At 44.9% G+C, this 23,240-nt stretch overlaps 1 protein-coding gene across 1 annotated transcript in view; it reads right to left on the reverse strand.

Moving 5' to 3' along the window:
* Positions 1-19,354: 19,354 nt before the first annotated feature.
* The window catches only part of LOC142254504 (solute carrier family 13 member 1-like), a 244,630-nt gene continuing 240,744 nt past the window's right edge, over positions 19,355-23,240 (reverse strand). Inside the window, exons 15-16 of the mRNA XM_075325593.1 lie at positions 21,124-21,261; positions 19,355-21,033 (exon numbers count right to left, since the gene is read on the reverse strand). Of these exons, the coding sequence (XP_075181708.1) occupies positions 20,893-21,033; positions 21,124-21,261 (279 nt within the window). The 3' untranslated portion in view covers positions 19,355-20,892. The remainder of the gene's footprint in view (positions 21,034-21,123; positions 21,262-23,240) is intronic.

Below are 23,240 nucleotides of genomic sequence, written 5' to 3' on the forward strand. Positions count from 1 at the left end.
GGTTGAAACACTTCCCTCCTATCTTAAAGACACGACGGACGTGCTCAATAGGGTCAATGGCATCTATATGGAACCTGACATGCTACTGGTCACGGCGGATGTAGAGTCTTTGTATACCTGCATCCGCCATGACGATGGTTTGGCAGCCGCTCAATTTTTTCTTGGGGCCTCCGGTCGGGACAGCGCGATGTGCGATTTGATTCTCCAGCTGCTCCGCTTTATCCTCACCCACAATTTTTTTACGTTTAAAGATTTGTTTTACCTGCAACAATGCGGCACTGCGATGGGTGCGGCCTGTGCGCCCTCGTACGCTAATCTCTTCCTAGGATACTGGGAGAGATCTGTTTTTGGCGACGAGGGCGACCAGGCCGTATCCCATGTTCAGTGCTGGCTTAGGTACATAGACGATTTGTTGATTTTGTGGCAGCGTACAGGTAAATTCCATTAAAGCACACATATATGTGCAGTCCGGTGTCTGTGTCCATTTAGATAGGGGAAATCCTCAATTTTCATATGTCACATTCCGGCTAATGCCGCATGGATGTACTGTGCAGCTGGTATCCCAGTCAAATACTGCTGATGTAAATCCTTTATGTGACACTAATGTGTTTTTGAAAAAACTTTGTTACCGTCTGCAGCAAACATTTTTGGACTCTTGCACATGATTTTTGTGCCTCTTTTAATATCTCCCCTCTTGGCCTTACTCTCTCATCTTAGATTCTATATACCTATATATGTATTTTCTTTATCTTTTTGATGTCTTTTAAACAAAGAATATATTAATAAACAAATACATATTTTTTGAAGCATTTCTACTCGTTTTTCTCCTGTTTTTTGATCTTATATCTGAGTAGCTCTGGTACACAATGCAGCGTCCCAATTGAGGGATGGTTGCTCTGTGTCCTAATTGATACTGTTGGACTACATGTATCTAACGCTGTGATGGATGCAGGGGGACACAGAACAAGTAATTGGCCGACACTGGAGTCATCTGATTAGTTGTTCTGCTGGCTATGTGGTCAGGCGTTGGGATGAGTGAGCAGTAAAATGCTCTGGTGCTTGATTGCGACGCCCATGTCGATTTTTTTTGTTAAAAAAATTCATTAAAAAAAAAACCCCAAACACACAACTTTTTTTTTTTCTTTGTTTTTCTACTTTACTGCTTATCCCCATTTAATAGGTGCTCCATGGACAATGCTACCAGGTGTGTATCTTGTCAGATGTATGCATGCCTTGAGCAGCCGTTCGAGGATGAATATATCTGCACTCGATGCAAGCAGGTTGCGTATTTGGAAGCCCAGGTAACTGATCTAAGTAAGCAGCTTGCAACACTCAGGGGCATTGCAAACCTGGAGAGGAGTTTAGAGCTCACTGAGCTTTCTCTGGCTGGGGCCAGTGCTATGGAGGAGGGTGGAGTTGGGGAAATCAGGACCCAGAGGTAGGTGGCTGGGTAACAGTTAGAAGAAGAGGTTGGGGGTTAAAGTGTCAGGGAGCCTAGTCCTGACCTGGCACAACCTAGTAAATATGCCTGTTTGGCTGATATTAGGAATGAAGGGCCAGGACTAGGGTCACTACAGCAGGACGTTTCTCCTAGCAACCAGGAAAACGACTAATGTAGGAAGGAGGGAAATAGGAGTGCAGCAAAGCCCAGACAGATGTTGGTGGTAGGGGACTCTATAATTAGGCGGACAGACAGGGTCATCTGTCGCCGAGACCATGAATGCCGAACAGTGTGGTGTCTGCCGGGGTCGGCATATTGCGGATCGGATAGACAGATTGCTGGGTGGGCTGGGGAAAACCCAGTGGTCATGGTGCACATTGGAACTAATGACAAAGTTAGAGGCAGGTGGAAAGTCCTTAAAAATGATTACAGGGAACTAGGAAAGAAACTGAAGTCCAGGACCTCCAAGGTGGTGTTTTCAGAAATACTACCGGTGCCACGAGCGTCACTAGAAAGACAGCGTGAGCTTAGGGAGATAAATACGTGGCTTAGAAATTGGTGCAGGAAGGAAGAGTTCGGGTTCATGGAGAACTGAGCAGACTTCTCAGCCAGCTACAGGCTCTACGGTAGGGACGGGCTGCACCTCAATGGGGAGGGTGCTATGCTGGGGGAGATAATGGTCAGACGGATGGAGGAGCTTTTAAACTAGGATCTGGGGGGAGGGAGGGTAGTTGAGCAAATAAGGGGATAGACAGAGGAGATAGAGACAGTGAGACAGTAGGGGTCAATGAAGGATTAGGGGAGATGGGGCATGCAAGGAACGTAGGGAGGCTAGGAGTAATAAAGGTGTTAATAGTATTAAATGTCTACTGGCAAATGCAAGAAATCTTGCAAACAAAATGAATGAATTGGAGACTCATGTCAACCATGGATTATGATGTGGTGGGCATTACGGAAACCTGGCTGGATGAAAGCCATAACTGGGTGACAAACATACAGGGTTATACTACATTTAGGAAGGACAGGAAAGACAAAAAAGGTGGTGGGGTGTGTATATTTATCAAATCTAACCTAAAACCTGTGTTGAATGATGACATTGGGGGGAACTGCAACAATGTAGAGTCAGTATAGGTCAATGTACATGGGGAGAGGAATAATGGAAAAATGCTAACTGGAGTTTGCTATAAGCCTCCTAACATACCTGATCAGATAGAGGGCGAAATGCTGCAACAAATTGAAAAGGCAGCTAATAATAATACTCGGATTCTTATTATGGGGGATTTCAACTATCCAGACATTCAGTGGGACATAAAATCTTCTGGTTGTGCTAAAAGCTGTAAGTTCTTATCCACAATTCAAGACAATTTTCTTTCTCAGATGGTAGATGAACCGACCAGGGGAGACAATTTGCTAGATCTGGTCCTGTCAAATAGACCAGATACAATTTCAGATCTACAGGGCCGGGAGCACTTGGGCACCAGCGATCATAATATGGTAAGCTTCAAAGTAATATTTAATAGAACATTTCAAAGGGGAAATGCTAAAACCTGGAATTTTAGGAGAGCTGATTTCAACAAATTAAGGGAAGAGCTTAAATGTGTAGATTTAGGGCGGCTTTGCACACTACGACATCGCAGGTGCGATGTCGGTGGGGTCAAATTGAAAGTGACGCACATCCGGCGTCACTTGCGATGTCGTAGTGTGTAAAACCATTTTGATACGATGAACGAGCGCAAAAGCGTCGTTATCGTATCATCGGTGTATTCTCCGACATTTCCATAATGCCGGTGCAGCGAAAGGTAAGATGTTGTTTCTCGTTCCTGCGGCAGCTCACATCGCTGTGTGTAAAGCCGCAGGAGCGAGGAACATCTCCTTACCTGCATCCCGGCTGCTATGAGAAGGAAGGAGGTGGGCGGGATGTTTACATCCTGCTCATCTCTGCCCCTTCGCTTCTACTTGGCCGCCTGCCATGTGACGTCGCTGTGACTCCGCACGGCCCGCCCCCTTAGGAAGGAGGCGGATTGCCGGCCAGAGCGACGTCGCAGGACAGGTGAGTGCATGTGAAGCTGCCGTAGCGATAATGTTCGCTACGGCAGCTATCACAAGATATCGCACGTACGACGGGGACGGGGACTATCGCACTCGACATCGCAGCATCGGCATACGATGTCGTAATGTGCAAAGCCCGCCTTAGACAAAGTCATGGTAACTGGGGATACCGAACATAAATGGGGTAAGTTTAACCCCTTAGTGACGGAGCTAATTTTCACCTTAATGACCAGACCAAATTTTGCACTTCTGACCAGTGTCACTTCATGAGGTTATAACTCTGGAACGCTTCAACGGATCCTGGTGATTTTGAGATTGTTTTTTCATCACATATTGGACTTCATGTTAGTACCAAATTCGGACAATATTTTTTGCGTTTATTTATGAAACAAAATTGAATTTTGGCAAAAATTTTGAAAATGTAGCAATTTTCAACTTTTGAATTTTTATACCGTTAAACTAGAGATTTGTGTGACACAAAATAGTTAATAAATAACATTTCCCACATGTCTTCTTTACATCAGCACAATTTTGGAAACAACATTTTTTTTGTTAGGAAGTTAGAGGGGTTCAAAGTTTATCAGCGATTTCTCATTTTTACATCAAAATTTACAAAACCATTTTTTTAGGGACCACATCACATTTGAAGTGACTTTGAGAGGCCTAGATGACAGAAAATACCCAAAAGTGACACCATTCTAAAAACTGCACCCCCCAAAGTACTCAAAACCGCATTCAAGAAGTTTATTAACCCTTCAGGTGCTTCACATGAAAAGCAATGTGGAATGAAAAAAAGCAAAAATTAAATTTTATCTAAAAATGTTGCTCTAACCCAAATTTATTCACTTTTAGAAGAAATAACACAACAAAATGGACCCCAAAACTTGTTACCCACTTTCTTATGAGCGCGCCGATACCCCACATGTGGTCAGAAACCTCTGTTTGGACAAATGGGAGGGCTCGGAACAGAAGGAGCAATATTTGAATTTTGAAAAGCAAATTTGGCTGAAATAGATTGCGGGAACCATGTTGCATTTACAGGTCCGCTAAGGTACCTAAACAGAAGAAACCCCTCACAAGTGACGCCATTTTGGAAACTAGACCCCTCAAGGCTTCTATCTAGGGGTATAGTGAGCATTTTAGATCCACAGGTACTTCACAGATTTTGTTAACGTTACGTTGTCATATTGAAAATTTTAATAATTTTCTCAAAAATGTTGCTTTAGCATCAATTTTCTCACTTTTTCAAGAGGTAATTGCAAAAAATTGACCTCAAGGTTTGTTAACCACTTTTTTATGAGCGCGGTGATACCTCACATGTGGTCTGAAACCTTTGTTTGGACAAATGGGAGGGCTTGGAACGAAAGGAGCAATATTTGAATTTTGGAAAGGAAATTTGGCTGAAAAAGATTGCGGGCACCATGTCGCATTTGGAGGTCCCCTAAGGTACCTAAACAGCAGAAACCCCGCACAAGTGACCCCATTTTGGAAACTAGGCCCCTCAAGGAATTTATCTAGATGTTTGGTGAGTACCCTGAACCCCCAGGTGCTTCACAGAATTTTATAACGTTGAGCCATGAAAATAAAAAAATAAAATTTTACCACAAAATTGTTATTTCAACCAGGTAGCTTTTTTTTCACAAGGGTAACAGGAAAAAAATCACCATGAAAGTTATTGTGCAATTTCTCCTGAGTTTGGTGATATCTTATATGTGGTGGAAATCAACTGTTTGGGCGCATGACAGGGCTCGGAAGGGAAGGAGCGCCATTTGACTGCAAAATTGGCTGGAATCAATAGCGGACGCTATGTTGCATTAGGAGAGCCCCTGAGGTGTCTATACAGTGAAGCTCCCCAACATGTGGCCCCATTTTGGAAAATAGACCCCTGAAGGAATTTATCTAGATGTTTGGTGAGTACCCTGAACCCTCAGGTGCTCACAGAAGTTTATAATGTTGAGCCATGAAAATAAAAAAATACATTTTTACCACAAAATTGTTACTTCAACCAGGTAGCTTTTTTTTTACAAGTGTAAAAGGAAAAAATTCAGCATAAAATTTATTGTGCAATTTCTCCTGAGTATGCTGATACCTTATGTGTGGTGAAAATCAACTGTTTGGGTGCACAGCAGGGCTCGGAAGGGAAGGAGCGCCATTTGACTGCACAATTGGCTGGAATCATTAGCGGACGCTATGTTGCATTTGGAAAGCCCCTAAGGTGCCTAAACAGTGAGGGTTTCCCACAAGTGACCCCATTCTGGAAACAAGACACCTCAAGGATTTTATCTAGGTGTATATTGAGCAGTTTGAATCCAAGAATACTTCACAGAATTTGATAAGCTTAGGTTGCCATATTGAAAATTTTCATTTTTTTCACAAAAATGTTGCTTTAGCATCATATTTCTTACTTTTTCAAGAGGCAACAACAAACCGTGGACCCAACAGGTTGTTATCCAATGTCTTATGAGCACAGGGATACCCCACATGTGGCCAAAAACCTCTGTTTGGATAAATGGGAGGGCTTGGAATGGAAGGAGCACCATTTGAATTCTGGAAAAGTTGAAATAAATTGCGGGCACCATGTCACATTAGCAGGGCCCCTTGGGTACCTATACAGCAGAAACCCCCCACAAGTGACCCCATTTTGGAAACTGGATTTTATTCAGGAGTATAGTAAGCATTTTGAATCCACAGGCACTTCACAAAAATGTTGCTGTAGCAACAAATTTCTCACTTTTAGGCTATGTGGCCATGATCCAGCGACACGGCGTCTAGTACACAGTGCCAGCCTTCCTGCAGAGATGTGAGTGTTGTCCACGGGAGAACGCAGCTGCCCATGCCCACGATTTGGGTTCAGGCTGCTGTGGAGCTCTATGCTACCTGCAGAGAACACTCTTGTCTCCGCAGCATAAATTGACATGCTGAGGCTCGGGAAGTTGCACCACAGGTCAGTTTATGCTGCAGAGAATAGAAGCACATTGGGCATAGGATTTCTAAAAATCCTTCCACTGTGCTTCTACTGCACAATGCAGCGCTATGGATGCAGGGAAAACACTCTGTGCCCAAAACGCTGCAAATCCTGATTGTGGGCACATAGCCTAAAATGCTACAATGGATGAATGGATAGATGTCAAACATATATAACGTCCCACCCCCCTGCATATTCTAAGCTGGCGCCCTTTAGTGCCTTTCATGTGGCACTAAAGGGTGCCTAGCCTTGTATTTAGCCCCCCAAAATATTAATAATTAAAATAAACGACGTGGGGTCCCCCCTATTTTCGATAGCCAGCTAGAGTAAAGCAGACAGCTGTAGCCTGCAAACCACAGCTGACAGCTTCACCTTGTCTGGTAATCAGTTTGGAGGGCTCCCCAGGCGTTTTTAAAAAAAAAAAAACAAAACAACAAACGTGGGGTCCCCCCCAAATTAGATCACCAGCCAAGGTGAAGCGGACAGCTGGGGTCTGGTATTCTCAAGGTGGGAAGAGCCATGGTTATTGGACTCTTCCCAGCCTAAAAATAGCAGGCCGCAGCCGCCCCAGAAGTGGCGCATCCATTGGATGCGCCAATCCTGGCGCTTCACTCCAGCTCATCCTGCGCCCCGGTGCGGTGGCAAACGGGGTAATATACGGGGTTGATACCAGCTGTAATGTCACCTGGCATCAAGCCCTGGGGTTAGTGATGTCACGGCATCTAAACAGATACCCGACATCACTAACCCAGTCAGTAATAGAAAAAAATAAAGACAAAAAAAAAAAACTTATTTGAAAAAAAACCTCCCCGAAACATTCCTTTTTCACCAATTTATTGAAAATAAATAAATTTCGGTCGCTGTAATCCATTTTGGAGGTCCCTCGGCGACTCTGGACCTTCTAGAATATGGGGGGCACGTTCAGGGAACGTATCCCCCATTTTCTGGAAGAGCAAGCTCTCCATGAGCAGTGTGGGTGCAGTAATCTGAGAATACTGCACTCACACTGCCCCGGTCCAACCTAGGGCAGAGTGACCTGCAGTAACCTCATTCCAGAATATGAGGGGCACGCTCACAGAACGTACCCCCCATTTTCTAGAACAGCAGGCTCTCCATGTGAGGAGTGTGGCTGCAGATTACTGCACTCACTCTCCCCCGGTCCACAGCGCAGCAGCGAGGTCAGCGTCCCTGCTTGCAAGGATCCAGCTGACAGCCGCTGTCTGCGCATGCGCCGCCAGCTTTCTAGGAGGCGGAGTGATCGCGGGGACGGAGCAGCAGCTAGGTAACGGGGCTGACTGAGGGCTGACCGAGGGCTGACCGGGGGACCTGGGAACGACTTTTCTGCCGCATGTGACGAGTCACATGCGGCAGAAAGAGCAGAATGAATGCGGCCGCGCGCTGTGCGCTGCACGCCGCAATCTTGCATGCTCCGGAGGGAGGAAGGGGGGCGGCTCTGGAGAACTGGAGGGGGCTCCGGGGGACCAGAGGGCTCCGGTGAACCGGAGGAGGGGTCAGGGGGAGGACATTTCCCTCCGATCTGAAATGTTTGATCATTTCAGATCGGAGGGAAATTAATGCAGAGCCGGCGCCGGTGGCAGTTTTCTGTGCGCTTCGGCGCCATTTTGACTGCTCCGGAGGGGGGGTAGGGGTGGGGGGGGACTCTCCGATACCGGAGGCTTTGGGGGCACTAGGGGTGTATATTTCTTTCTCATCTGACATGTTTGATTATGTCAAATGAAAAAAGAAATCAGTTTTACCGGCCATTTCTTTTTTTTTCATGTGTTCGTCGGTATACGGTGTATACTGCCGATCACATGATCGGGGTCCAAAAAAAACACCCCGATTCATAATCTGGGGGGTCTCAACTACCCCCGGTAGCTGAAACCCCCGAGATTTTCGGTCGCTGGGGGGCGCTACAGGGTTTTTTCGGGCCGCCGCTTTAAAGCAGCGGAACAGAATAAGTACCCTGTTTTGCCGCCGCTTTAAGTCGTACGGCCGTCGTTATGAGGTTAAGGATATACTGCTAGAGTCCTGTAAAAAACTTATACCCTCTGGTAATAAAATGTCCAGGAATAAAAAGAAACCACTATGGATAAATAAGACTGTACAAAGTATAATAAAACAAAAACAAAGGGCGTTTAAAATCTTGAAGGCTGAGAATACAGAAATAGCATTTCAGAAGTATAAAGATATCAATAGGAAATGTAAAAAAGAAATCAATCAAGCAAAATTAGCTACTGAAACAAAAATCGCCAATGACATTAAAATAAATCCCAAACTCTTTTATAAATACATTAAAGGCAAAAGGAAAACAAAGGATAGTATCAGCCCCTTAAAATATAATAACAAGTAGAGTTGAGCGATGTTCGAGGTTCGCCAATTTCATGTTTGAGTGATTTTGGGGGGTGTTCAAGAAGCTCGACGAACTCGAGCTTTTTGCTAAAAGCTCGACAGTTCGAGTTACGTTCGAGAATGGTTTGAGCACCAAAAAGCCAAGCTAGTTACTAGCTGGCTGTTCACTGTAATAGTATGAGTCACTGTGAATCACGCTATTATCAAAATTCAGCGTATAGTGTGCGGGGGGGGACGGGGTTTAGATTAGTGCTGCTGCTGAGCTGAGTGCTGAGAGAATGCCGATCGCCATCTTTTTTTTTTTCCCTAACCGCATGTACAGTGGGGCGGGCCAGGCTGTCAGCAAATCACAGAGACACACACTGCACAGTGGATTTTTGCCAGACAAGCAAGGGCTTGTGTCATAGGCTGTGCATGTCACATGTCTTTGCTCTATAAGATCCAGCCATTTTCCCCGTCGCCGCCATTATCTGTCTGCTGCGTGTGGGTGACAGTCACTGCTCCCGCTGCTACTGCTGCTGTGTGCGCTATAGAGATACAGTGCAATCTACACAGCGCTTTAGGGATTAGGGACTACTGGTTATTTTTATTTAAAGGCGTTCATAGCCATAGCTGCTAGGCAGGTCCGTGCAAACACTGTGCTGGGCTTTGCTGTCTGGCTACCTACAGCACCCGTGCATTTTACCCCCCTGGCCATTTTTTTCCACGCTATTTTATTTCCCCAAAGAGCTGACAATTTTTGTGGCATCCTAAAAGTGTCTGGAATATTAAGTTAGTGTTCCTTTGCTGTCCACTGACCCACAGCACCCGTGCATTCTACACAACTGTCCATTTTTGCTACGCAATTCTAATTGCAAACTGTGCTGCCACTGTTAGGGGCATACTAAAATTGACCGGGATACTCAGTGTTGGTTCTTCAGCTGTCAATAAAGCTAGACCACCTCTGCAATCTACACCACCTCTCCATTTTTGCTACCACATTTTAAGTGTCCAATCTTGTTGCTAACAAAATGAGTGGCAAAAGGACAGATGCTGGTGGAAAGGGGAACAGGCGTGTTGGAAAAGGAAAAAAGTTTGTGTCTGTGGGGTAGGTGGGAAAGCTACAGTAACATCTGCTGAAGAAAGGCAATCTTCCAGCAAAAGTAAGATGTCTACTACTTTCCGTGGACAATCGGATGTGTTCCTTTTTTACAGAACCAAACAACTGTAACAAAGGTAGATGATGCACCAAAAAAAAAAAAACAACATGCTTGAATGGATCGCAAGTGCTCCAACAAGTGGCCTCTCCTCCACCTCAACTTGAACATCCAAAAAACAACAGTCCTCTGAGTTGTCACCCCAATCGCATTTGCTTTCTCCCAGCTCTCAAGTCTCCAACCACCATGCAGAGTATGGTGTAACAGAGATGGCTGAGTCTGCAGAGCTGTTCAGTCACACTATACCCTACCCTGGGAATCAGAGGTCTGCTCCCAAGCTACAGTGAGTACAGACCAGGAAATGGTCTGCAGTGATGCCCAGAAGCTTTGTGAGTCTGATTCAGGCCCTGATGAGCAAGTTTCTGAGCATAATGTAGACCCTCATTCCCAAACTGTAACACCTGTTGGTGAAGACAATGAGGAACATACTGATGACGATGAGACGCAGATACCTGATTGGGATGACAACTTAACTATTCAGTCAGGGCAGGAAGAGGTTAGGTATGGGGGCGAGGGGAGTGCAAACACAACGCTTGATGATGAAGTTCTAGATCCCACTTACTGTCAACCCACATTCACGCACTCGAGGTCAGCAGAGGTGGTGGAGGAGGATGCGACTGACAAAGTTACCTTGCGCCTTCCTGGACAGAGTCGGAGTACTGGAAGCACGTCAACAACTGCATCCTCAGCCACAACTCTGCCTCTGAGCACAAGTCGGGGTGGCTCTGCAGGTCGCATGGGCTCTAAGCCTTGCCTAGCCTGGTCCTTTTTTGACCTCGCAAAGGATCTGCCAAATCATGTGATATGTAAGATTTGTCGCCAATCTATAAGTAGAGGCCAAAAGCTCACTAGCTTGACAACTTCTTCCATGAATCGTCACATGAATAACAAGCATAAGTCCCAGTGGATAGCTCACTATGCTACAATGCGGCCTAGAGGAGCGGGCCAACCACCATCTGCTCCTTCAAGTGCCTCCGCGCGCTCTTCTTCCTCTATGACTGTGAGGACAGCTGTCACACGTTTTTTTCCACGCACACCTTCCACCTCTTTAACCGCAACAGTTTTCTTGGCAGGTCGTCAGTTGTTTTGGAAGGGGAATCAAGTGCTGGTGTAGAGCTCTCTCAGACATCAAGAGCATCAACTTTGGATGAAGGCAACATCATGTCTCCGCCTGCACTTTCCTCACAGACCTGCAGTTTTCCAGGGACACCCTACTCAACACCGTCTCCACACAGCAGCCAGATTTTGGTCCCTCAGATGTGGACAAATAAAAGGCCATTTCCTCCGAGCCATGACAAAGCTAAAAGGTTAACTTTCACCCTCTGTAAGCTCTTGGCTACTGAAATGCTGCCTTTCCGCCTAGTGGACACAGAGGATTTTCGAGACCTTATGTCAGTCGCAGTGCCCCAGTACCAGATGCCCAGTCGCCAATACTTCTCCAAGAAAGGTGTGCCTGCGCTACACCAGCATGTCGCACACAACATCACCGCTCCCTTGAGAAACTCTGTGTGTGAATGGGTGCATTTCACCACCGATACTTGGACCAGTAAGCATGGACCCGGGCGTTACATGTCACTGACTAGGCACTGGGTAACTATGGTGATAGATGGAGAAGGGTCTGCTGAACAAATCTTGCCGTCCCGACTTGTGCATCAATCCTCTTTATGTAGAAGTTCCTCCACTGCTTCTGCCGCCTCAACCTCATCTGGGTCCTCCACCTCCGCCCCAAGCCTGCCTGGTCAGGCCACCCGCGTTGTAACTGCGCACAAGGAATCCCGCACACCTCCTTACTTTGCTGGCAGCAGAGCTCAACAGCATCAGGCGGTCTTTACGTTGAAATGTCTGGGAAATGCGAGTCACGCAGCTGAGGAGTTGTGGTCAGCTCTGCGGTCCAAGTTTCATAAATGGTTGTCTCCACTGAACCTGCAGCCTGCGAAGGCTGTGTGCGACAATGCGGCAAACCTGGGTGCGGCTCTTCGCCTGGGCAAGGTGACACACGTGCCTTGTATGGCTCACGTGTTGAACATTGTTGTCTAGCAATTTTTAACCAACTATCCCGGCCCTAGATGGGCTTTTGCACATGGCACGGTCACTCTCTGTTCACTTCCGCCCTTCAACCGCCGCAGCTGACCGACTTGCATCGCTCCAGAAGTCTTTCGGCCTGCCGGTTCACCGCCTGAAATGCGATGTGGCGACACGCTGGAATTAGACTCTCCACATGTTGCGACTGTGGCAGCACCGCCAAGCCCTGGTGCAATACGTTATGACGTATAGCCTGGGCCAACGAGATGCAGAGGTGCGGCAGATCACCCTGATGGAGTGGTCTCAGATCAAGGACCTATGCACCATTCTGCACAGTTTCGACATGGCGATGAATATGTTTAGCGCTGACAATGACATTATCGGCATGACAATTCCAGTCATTTACATGCTGGAGCACATGCTAAACACTATTCGGAGTCAGGGGGTGGGACAAGAGGAAGGGGAGGAAGTACACGAGGATTCATATGCGCAAGGTATACCAACATCTACAAGGTCAAGCATCACCAAGGCGGCAAGGCATGGGATGGTGGGGGAGAGGGATTAACAAGGGCGCATGGTAGCAGCCAAAATGTTGAGGAAGGTGCAGGAGACCAGGAAGAAATGGAGGATGAGCTCTCGATGGCCATGGAAGACTGAGCAGATGAGGGAGACCTTGGTCAAATTTCGGTTGAACGAGGTTGGGGGGAGATGTCAGAGGAATAAAGCACGGTTATCACCTCGCCGCCACAAACACAGCGAGGATTTGGTCCACATGGATGCGCAAGACACATGAGTGCCTTCTTGCTGCACTACCTACAACATGACCCTCGGATGGTCCAAATTAGAAGTGATGAGGACTACTGGGTTGCCACACTATTAGATCCCCGGTACAAGTCCAAATTTGGCGAAATAATTCCAACCATATAAAGGGACGCACGTATGCAGTAGTATCAGCAGAAGCTGTTACTCAATCTTAGCTCAGCTTTTCCACCAAACACCAGTGGTGCACGGAGTGAGTCTCCCAGTTGTAACTTGGCAAACATGGGACTGTCTCGTCATTATCAGTCAACCCGTACCAGCAACACCGTATCTGGTGCTGGTAACAGCAATTTTATGGAATTGTTTCATAATTTTTTTAGACCATCCAATGCAAGGCCACAAGAGACAAAAAGTCTGACACATAGTCAACGGCTGGAGAGGATGATACAGGAGTATCTCCAAATGAACATCAATGCCATGACTTTGCAACTGTAGCCTTGCTCATTTTGGGCTGCAAATCGTGATAAATGGCCCGTGCGCGCCACTTACGCCTTGAAGATCTTGTGTCCTGCAGCCAGCATTGTCTCTGAACGTGTCTTCAGTGCTGCTGGGTGTGTGCTAACAGATAAGCGCAAGCGTCTGTCCAGTGACAATGTGGACAGACTAACGTTCATCAAGATGAACAAGTCATGGATCAGCAAGGACTTTACTACCCCTGTGTCATCCTGGGGAGAGTAAAGGCTGGCGTATTTTGGAATGTGTTTGATGCAAATCTACCTGTCAAGTTTTCAACTGGGGCACAAGTGATGCCACTGAAGTGGTGTCTGTGGGGCCCAATTTTTCGAAAAAAGGGAGACTCTGCTTGGAGTAACCCTTGCTGTGTTTTTAAAAATGAGCCAAAATGAACAAGTCATGGATCAGCAAGGACTTTGCTACCTACCCCGGTGTCATCCTGGGGATAGTTAAGGCTGGCGTATTTTTGACTGTGCTTGATGCAAATCTACCTGTCAACTTTTTTTCTCATGTTTTCCAAGGCAATCACAGCACCTATTGTGCTGACCAGTCTATTCAGATTTAATGTGTGGGAATTCACCATTAGGTATTATCAAAATAAATTGAATTTCAATTTTTCCTCTGAATATACTCATATTTCACATATACTGATTTTTCTTTGAATATACCCCTACTCCATATATACTGGTTTTAATTTTATCCTTTTATATATCTCTTCCAGTGTGAATCTTTATTAATCTCTTGTCCTTATGTTTCAGTATGCTAAAAAAAACTTTGTTTTAAATTTTAAGATAAGGTTTAAGAAGGAATTTTAATATGAGTATACTTTTATGATTATTTTAATACCAATATTGACGGTTTTTCTTTTAATCTTGTTCTCATTATATATAAAACTTTTAAACTGTTTCCATAACACAAATGTTAGTTTTCAGTGTGACACACCAAGGGTTAATGGTTTGGAATGTCACTGGCCAATGGTGTTACACCTGCCCCTTTAAATGATACTCTCCACACTTCGTTTTTTATATCTACCTGACGAAGATATTGTGTATATCGAAATGCGTTGTGTCTTTGATAAAACAAATAAAACTTACTAAATGATTTTGTGGACTCCTTAGCGCTCTATTAGACCATGATTCACTTTTATTGAAGTTTTCAACTGGGGCACAAGTAATGCCACTGAAGTGGTGTCTGTGGGGCCCAATTTTTGGAAAAAAGGGAGACTCTGTTTGGAGTCCCCTTGCTGTGTTTTTAAAAATGAGCCAAGATGAAAAAGTCATGGATCAGCAAGGACTTTGCTACCTACCCCAGTGTCATCCTGGGGACAATCAAGGCTGGCATATTTTTGACTGTGCTTGATGCAAATCTACCTGTCAAGTTTGCAACTGGGGCACAAGTGATGACACCGAAGTGGTGTCTGTGGGGCCCAATGTTTGGAAAAAAGGGAGACTCCGCTTGGAGTCCCCTTGCTGTGTTTTACATGATTTTAGAAGGGCATGACATGCCTATATCTCTTTCTACTCCTCTTTTTCCTCGTCCAGCTGTTTTGTTTTCGCATGAGTATATGTCTTTGTCACTTTTCCATGTGTTTGTGGTGTCTTGGGAGTTGTTTGTCACCTTTTGGATACCTTTGAAGGTGTTTTCTATGTGTTTTTGTGTGTTTGTCTCCCATTGTTTTCAATGGGGTTCGAGAGGTTCGTCGAACGGTTCGCCGAACCGAACTCGAACGGGGCCTCCGTGCGACGAACCGAACTCGAGCCTTTATAGGCTCGCTCATCTCTTAATAACAAGTTAGTTATAGAGGACAAACAAAAACAGATATTACATAGGCATTTCTCATCCACGTTCACCAAGGAACTGACTGTACCAAATAAAAAATCAAAGTTCACCACCCGATATAATTAACCTTTGTCCGGCTGAATAGGTACAATTGTAACTATTCCGTTTTAAAATTGGTGTATAAAAAGAGACATTAGATACCGTGATTTAGATACCGTGATTCCAACGTATTGTTACCCCTCTATAAATCACTAGTAAGGCCACATCTGGAATACGGGATCCAGGTTTCGGCTCCACATTTTAAAAAGGACATTCAGACGTTAGAGTCAGTTCAAAGGCAGGCAACTAGACTACTACAAGGAATGGAAGGCCTCCCATATGATGAGAGGTTGAAAAAGTTAGATATGTTTACCTTAGAAAAAAGACGTCTCAGAGGAGATCTCATTTATACGTATAAATACATGTGTGGTCAATATAAAGGACTGGCACATGACTTATTTCTTCCAAAGACAATACTAAGGACCAGGGGACATTCACTGCGAGTGGAAGAAAAGCGATTCCGACAGCTAAATAGGAAAGGCTTCTTTACAGTTAGAGCGGTCAGACTGTGGAATGCCCTACCACAAGAGGTAGTAATGGCAGATACTATAACAGCTTTTAAAAAAGGACTGGATGATTTCCTCAGTACACAAAACATTGTTGGTTATAAATGACTTAGTGACCAAATGTAGAACTGGTGGAGGAAGGTTGAACTAGATGGACCTAGGTCTTTTTTTCAACCTAAGTAACTATGTATAACTCTAGGGTTAGGTGTTAAAAAAAAAAAAAAAAAAAAAATGCAGCTGCATTTTCTATTGCTAAGGGTAACTCAAGCAGCTACTGGCTGCTAACCCCCACTGCTTGGTGTTACCTTCACTAGCAATGGAAAATCCAGGGAAGCCCTTTTTTTTTTTTTTTCTTAAGTTTTTTGCCCAAAAAAAAAAAAAAAAAAAATGACGTGGGCTTCGCCATATTTTTTGTATGCTAGGCAGGTACGGGCTGCTCCCAGCCCGAGATTCTTAATGTCAGGCCAAGTTTGACCCAGCCATTAAGAATCTCCAATAAAGGGTTTAAAAAAAAAAAAGACCACACAGAGAAAAAACAATTTTAGAAATAAATACACAGACAAACTAAAGCGGGCTTTACACACTGAGATATTGGTCCCGATATCGCTAGTGTGGGTACCCGCCCCCATCTGTTGCGCGACACGGGCAAATCGCTGCCCGTGGCGCACAACATCGCCCAGACCCGTCACACATACTTACCTACCCGGCGACGTCGTTATGACCAGCAAACCGCCTCCTTTCTAAGGGGGCGGTCCGTGCGGCGTCACAGCGACGTCACTGAGCGGCCGCCCAATAGAAGCGGAGGGGCGGAGATGAGCGGAAGGTAACATCCCGCCCACCTCCTTCCCTCCGCATTGTGGCCGGGAGGCAGGTAAGGAGAGTTTCCTCGTTCCTACGGTGTCACACGGAGCGATGTGTGCTGCCGCAGGAACGAGGAGCAACCTCGTTACTGCTGCAGTAACGATTTTTGAGAATGGACCCCCATGTCACCGATGAGCGATTTTGCACGTTTTTGCAACGATGCAAAATCGCTCATCGGTGTCACACGCAACGGCATCGCTAATGCGGCCGGATGTGCGTCACCAAATCCGTGACCCCAACGAGTTCGCATTAGCGATGTCGTAGCGTGTAAAGCCCCCTTTAGGTACTCCATGTTTATTACTCCCCCTCACCCTTCCACGATAGAGAGATTTCTGTACTGACCATGCCGAGAGGGAAGAGAGGGAGTGAAGAGAGGTGCTCTATCACATGCTGTGCTGCATGTCACCAACTTGCTCCACTCTGTGACTTGTTGTGCAAGTGACAGAGTGGAGACAGTTGGTCCCATGCAGCACAAGTCACAGTGTGCAGTAACTTAAGGTCCAGTCACACTAAAAAACTTACCAGCGATCCCAACAACGATAGGGATCGCTGGTAAGTTGCTAGGAGGTTGCTGGTGAGATGTCACACTGCGACGCTCAGAGATCCCACCAGCAACCTGACCTGGCAGGGATCGCTGGAGCGTCGCTACACGAGTTACTGGTGAGCTCACCAGCAACCAGTGACCAGCCCCCAGCGCCGCGTGGAAGATGCTGCGCTTGGTAACTAAGGTAAATATCGGGTAACCAACCCGATATTTACCTAGGTTACCAGCGCACGCAGCTACACATGCAGAGAGCAGGGAGCAGCGCACACTGCTTAGCGCTGGCTCCCTGCTCTCCTAGTTACAGCACACATCGGGTTAATTACCCGATGTGTGCTGCAGCTAAATGTGCACAGAGCAGGGAGCAGCGCACACCGGGTGCAGCTGCACAGGGTACATATATAGGGTATAGAGTACAGGGTGCAGCTGCACAGAGCAGGGAGCAGCGCACACCGCTTAGTGCTGGCTCCTTGCTCTCCTAGTTACAGCACACATCGGGTTAATTAACCCGATGTGTCCTGCAGCTACATGTGCACAGAGCAGGGAGCAGCGCACACCGCTTAGCGCTGGCTCCCTGCTCTCCTAGCTACAGCACACATCGAGTTAATTAACCCGATGTGTCCTGCAGCTACATGTGCACAGAGCAGGAGCCGGCACTGACAGTGAGAGCGGGGACCCTGGTAACAAAGGTAAATATCGGGTAACCAAGGACAGGGCTTCTTGGTTACCCGATGTTTACTGTGGTTACCAGCCTCCGCAGAAGCCGGGTCCTGCTGCCTGCACATTTAGTTGTTGCTGTCTCGCTGTCACACACAGCGATGTGTGCTTCACAGCGGGAGAGCAACAACTAAAAAATGGCCCAGAACATTCAGCAACAACCAACGACCTCACAGCAGGGGCCAGGTTGTTGCTGGATGTCACACACAGCGAGATCACTAGCAACATCGCTGCTACGTCACAAAAGTTGTTCGTTAGCAGCGATGTTGCTAGCGATGTTGCTTAGTGTGACGGGGCCTTTAGTGACATGCAGCAGGACAGGTGACAGAGCAGAGCAAGTTGGTAACATGCTCTGCTCTGACACACAGTGTGCTACATGTCACTAACTTGCTCCACTCTGTGACTTGTTGTGCTCGCATGTCACCCAGTTACTGCGCACTGTGACTTGTGCTGCATGGGACCAACTGTCTCCACTCTGTCACCTGCACAACAAGTCACAGAGTGGAGCAAGTTGGTCCCATGCAGTCACCTGTCCTGCTGGTGGGAGTACATGATCACACTGCCCAACACCACACGCTCTCCTGCCAGCTGAGCAGAGCGGGCGGCTGGATAGTGCAATCACATACTTGCTTGACAGGGGGGGTGGGTTCAGCTGAAGAAACCCTCTCTGTACTGCACACTGGCGCCCCGTACCTCACAAATCTTCTAAGCGATGTTCACTGCTCCACACTGGCGACCTCCTGATCCTCCCCTCAGTGCTGGGCTGAGACGTGCGGTAATCACCGCCCAGTCACTCAGTGTGAGTGGCGCCACCATCCCCTGATGTAACGTTAAGTCTGAGAGCCCGGAACGTGACGTGACATCAGAGGATACTAGCGGCCACAGCACCAGGGGGTCATGTGACTGGCACCGCTCAGTGCCAGAACTGCAAATAGAGGCCAATGAAGAAAACACCTAAAATTGTAAGTTACACTGATATAGAAAATAAAAAAAAAATGGGTGAACCACCCCTTTAACTGTGTTTTGTATTTTTAACATGGCTTCTGACTGACTTATGACCATAGACCACATTAATGTTGCATGTGCAAAGATGCAAAGACTGTACAAGCAAAACAATGCAAGATTTATAATGAAACTCAAATGCAAAACTGATTTTTAGAAGCACGTACATGCATTTAAGAAAAAAAACAATATGATCTCATATGTGGACAACCTCTTTAAGTATGGCATTATTAGGGATACATTAACATGTCTTAGGCAGGAACCATTTGTTTTCTTCCATTCTTTGTAACTGTAGATGCACGGATTCTGGAGGAGCACATCGTGCCTGCACTCTAGTGTGACCATAAGTCTGTATGTATGCTTTATATGTAATATACATCTGTGTGAGTGAATACAGGCTGCAGGGTGGGGGTGGGGGGTCTGTTTATATTCTATTTATTAAAAAATGTCTTGATTTAATAAACAAATGACGAAAGAGGACTGCGATTAACAAAATATGTTTTTGAGCAAAGGCAGAAGGAAATTAGTCCACAAAAACAGTAATACAATCGTTGCATTTTATTCAAAATTATTATTATTAAACAGATGGAGTCTCAGATCAGTCTCTCCATGTTAATAAGATACATAATTTATAGTACAAAACCACCCCAAACAGAACATGAGCTTTGTGCAATTGACCTGTGATAATGCAAGTATTTAATCCTACAGTGCAAATAAGAAAAGCATTGTCCAGCACATGCCAAGAGGAACGTACAATGGATCTGGGCATACAGCTGCGGGTCACAGACAGCGATTAATGCCAGTTCAACAAGAGCATATCAAAGCTTTATTATCAGGGGAACAGCTTCAAGTGTGTCATGCTCCTGTCCCATGAAGGGATATTGTTATTTCCAGTAATAATTATTGTCAGACCTCAATACTATAGTGTTATCTTCATCCCCACTAAACATAAATAGAGATACCTGCCATCAGTGAGTCCCGCACTGTACAGCGAATAGGTATCAGAACAATGAATCTAGTTTATTAGCAAAATCTAAGTGTTGTTTTTTTCTCTTCTTTCTGTCAATCAAGTTCTATAGCACCAAATGTAACAGCTCTGTAACGAGTGACGTTTTCTTCATCCAATCTATTATCCCAGTACAGTAAAACATTAAGCAGTTTTCACTGACACACAAAGGTTTCGCAGACTCCTCTTCTTCTCATGAAGGTTACGTTCTCATAGTATGTTCTGCTGGGGCCTGCAATGCATATGTATTTACTATCACCGTGTATCCACACAGACTATGGCTCCTTTTTTACTTCAGCGCGACAGTGAACCTTAAGGTTTCCTTATGGAAAAAAAAGCCATGCAACAACAGCAAGAATTCTGATTGTCGCAATTAATCAAGGAGCTCAAGCCATACTTGAGCCTGGCACTATAGACCAGCATAAACCCACTAGGACCAGAAGACCACCCATACCACTGTCGACCATAGGCAAAATAGACCAGAGGGCATATTATTTTCTATGGTGTCTACCCTCAATAAAATAAAAAAAAAATATCACCAAATTACCGATTTGTAAGTGAGGAAAGACTGAGTCTTCTGTGTAGTATAGGAATACTTACATTTTAGAACATCATTTCCTTAGAACTATAACGAGTACGTCATTGAAGGCTACAGCTCAATACATAAGAAGCCAACATCCAACTTTTCAACAATGCAGATAATTACTGGGTCAAAGGGTTATATGGCAAATACTTAATTCCTAGACCTGGTGTGTTACTGACAGGCCAAAGGGGCAATTCTGGTTGTGGAATGGCTCCATCAATGGTTATGATCAGATCATATGTATTGTTGGAATAGCAATGCTGCTCTTTAGTGCCAGGCTGCATCACTGGAGTCATACAAGGTTAATATTTTAATAATGCTTTATAAAACCTCTGTCTATAATGTGTTACTGTATTTACTGAACACAAGCAACCAGTGTTATCCATGTCTTAAGCCAAATCCCACTGCACCCAAAAGGAGGACACAGGCTGCTCATATTCATGCCTAGACGTCAATCAGGATCTGCCTTCTTCACATGAGAATCATAGATGGAAAGGTCGGTCATGGCATGGCAGCTGCTGATATGTTGTGAGATGCCCAGTCGGGAAAAGTGTTCAGGTCAAACATGGGAACACCCCAAGTGTAAAGTCCAAACCACAAAGCCATCATGCTGATTAGGTTTGTACCCAGTCCTGCCTTTATCTGTGTATGAGAAGCACGGAAAGTGATCAACAAAAGGAATACAGTAATTCAACCACTAGGTGGAGACAAAATGTCAAAATATCTACTCACCATATCTGGCACTGTGAGGTGACCATAGGAAAACACAATGGCGTTTGGAGGATTGGCAACAGGCAAGAGGAAAGCACAGGAGGCACTTATGGTAGCTGGGATGATAACGAGAAGTGGATTCACTCCTATTCCTTCAGCCTTTCAAACACAAAAAAGAAAAATCTTTATTAGGAATTAAAATTAAGAAATATTTGCATTTATATTTTCTGCATTGATTCAATATTTAAGTGTGTGTGTGTGTGTGTGTGTGTGTGTGTGATTTGACCAGGAGTTTAAAGGGTTATTCCCATCTCCAAGCTCCGATCCCAATATGTAGTAGGCAAAATAATATCTCCTGTTATAGCCATATCTCTTACATCATGTATAGGGCATTGCAGCTTAGGAATCCATGGGTACGTCCACTCATACAGTGACAGTTGGTAAGTTCTTGTGGTCGTAACAATGGATACCTAAACTCTAATGCCCTGCATATGAGGTAAGAGACATAGATGTATGAGGAGAACTATTCAACATTTCTAATTTGAGGTATGTGCTAATATGATTATTATTATGCCTACTACATATTTGGATAGGATGTTAATAATAAAGTTTATTTTTATAGCACCAACATATTCTGCAGCACTTTACAATCAAGTGGGGGCTTGTACAGACAAAAAGAAAAAGTAGCACATAGATTAGCAGCTAAAACAGGTATGAGAATGCTGCTCGCAAGCTTACAATCTATGGGGATGTTGGAGGGTTGTATTTTTAGCTCTTAAAATATCTGCCTTTATTACAACGATTACTGTACCCTCGCTCTCTAAACTGATCATTCAAAATTTGCGACCGACGATCGAACTTCCCCTCGGCTGAGCAGAGTGGCTTCATCCTGAGAAATTACCCGGTCAGGATGGCGCGAATAGTGGATGGGTTACGTGTAGTGTTGCGCGAGTAGCTAACTATTCGTACTCTCTATGCTGTTAGTGAGTACTGTCCGCTACTCGCATATTCATTACGAGTAGCATGTGCAATGTAAGTCAATGGAAAATACTCGCTAAGTAGTGAGTAACCCGAAAGTCATACTTTTTGTGCGAGTAGCGAATAGTATGGCTTTTGGGTTACTCGCTACTTCGCAAGTATTTCCCATTGACTTACATTGCGCCCGCTACTTGTAACGAATATGTGAGTAGCGGACAGTACTCGCTAACAGCATAGCGCTCAACACTAGTTATGTGCCGATGTAGCATGTAAATAAGAATTGGCCGAAGGGGACTTACGAGAAACATTAGTTTTAATAAGATGATTGCTGTCAATCTCAATATTAATGTCCAAAAAGTCAATCTTAGTGGCACTGAAAAGTAAGCTTAATGTTCAAGTTATTACAATTAAGGTGTTTTATGAGGTTTCCGAGCTGCTCAGCACTGCCCTGCCACAAGAAAAGACCTAGACCACTAGGTGTTACTCCTTTTTCCCCTTGATGAAGCTTTAAGAAAAGTGCAAAACGTAAGTTGGTGTGTCCCCCTCCTGCTTGTGCCATCACCGCTAGCATTTTGGATTTTATTCAGCTATCGGTATGTGTGCAATATTCTAAACAACAATATATATGTTGTTTATCCACCTGTGTTAGTCAGTTGTAGCATGTATGTACTATTGGCAGAATTAAACATTTACCTATTTCAGTCTGCTATTTTCACTGTTTTTGGTGCATACAGCTCGTATATTCTGCTGTTTGGTTATTGATCCTTCCAACATGATTAATATATGGGCATAAGTGATTGTTTATCACATGTGCCAATGTTTACAAATTTTTTGCACTTGCACCTTATATGTGAATGTTCCCTCCAGTTTTCCTATGCAATCAGCAGTTCCTGCAAGTTATTTTTTCTAGCGGTATGTGGCCTAAAATGTCCCATTTCCCTCTTCCCCTTTTTTCCCCCCATTTAATTTTTTACTATTGTACACTTATTTTCTGTTAAATAAAAATATTTTTTACATTTACTACTAGCATACAACTCCTTTTTCTCAGTTTTCAGTTTTTTCTCCATGTCCTATAGAGTATGTGCTCATCCATTTGGGTGTTTATTAATTTTAAGCCTAATTGTGTTTAACATCAGGATAGGTTCTTGGCTTTATGATCT

The sequence above is a fragment of the Anomaloglossus baeobatrachus genome, chromosome 10, assembly GCF_048569485.1.
Source record: "Anomaloglossus baeobatrachus isolate aAnoBae1 chromosome 10, aAnoBae1.hap1, whole genome shotgun sequence".
Taxonomy (NCBI): Eukaryota; Metazoa; Chordata; class Amphibia; order Anura; family Aromobatidae; genus Anomaloglossus; species Anomaloglossus baeobatrachus.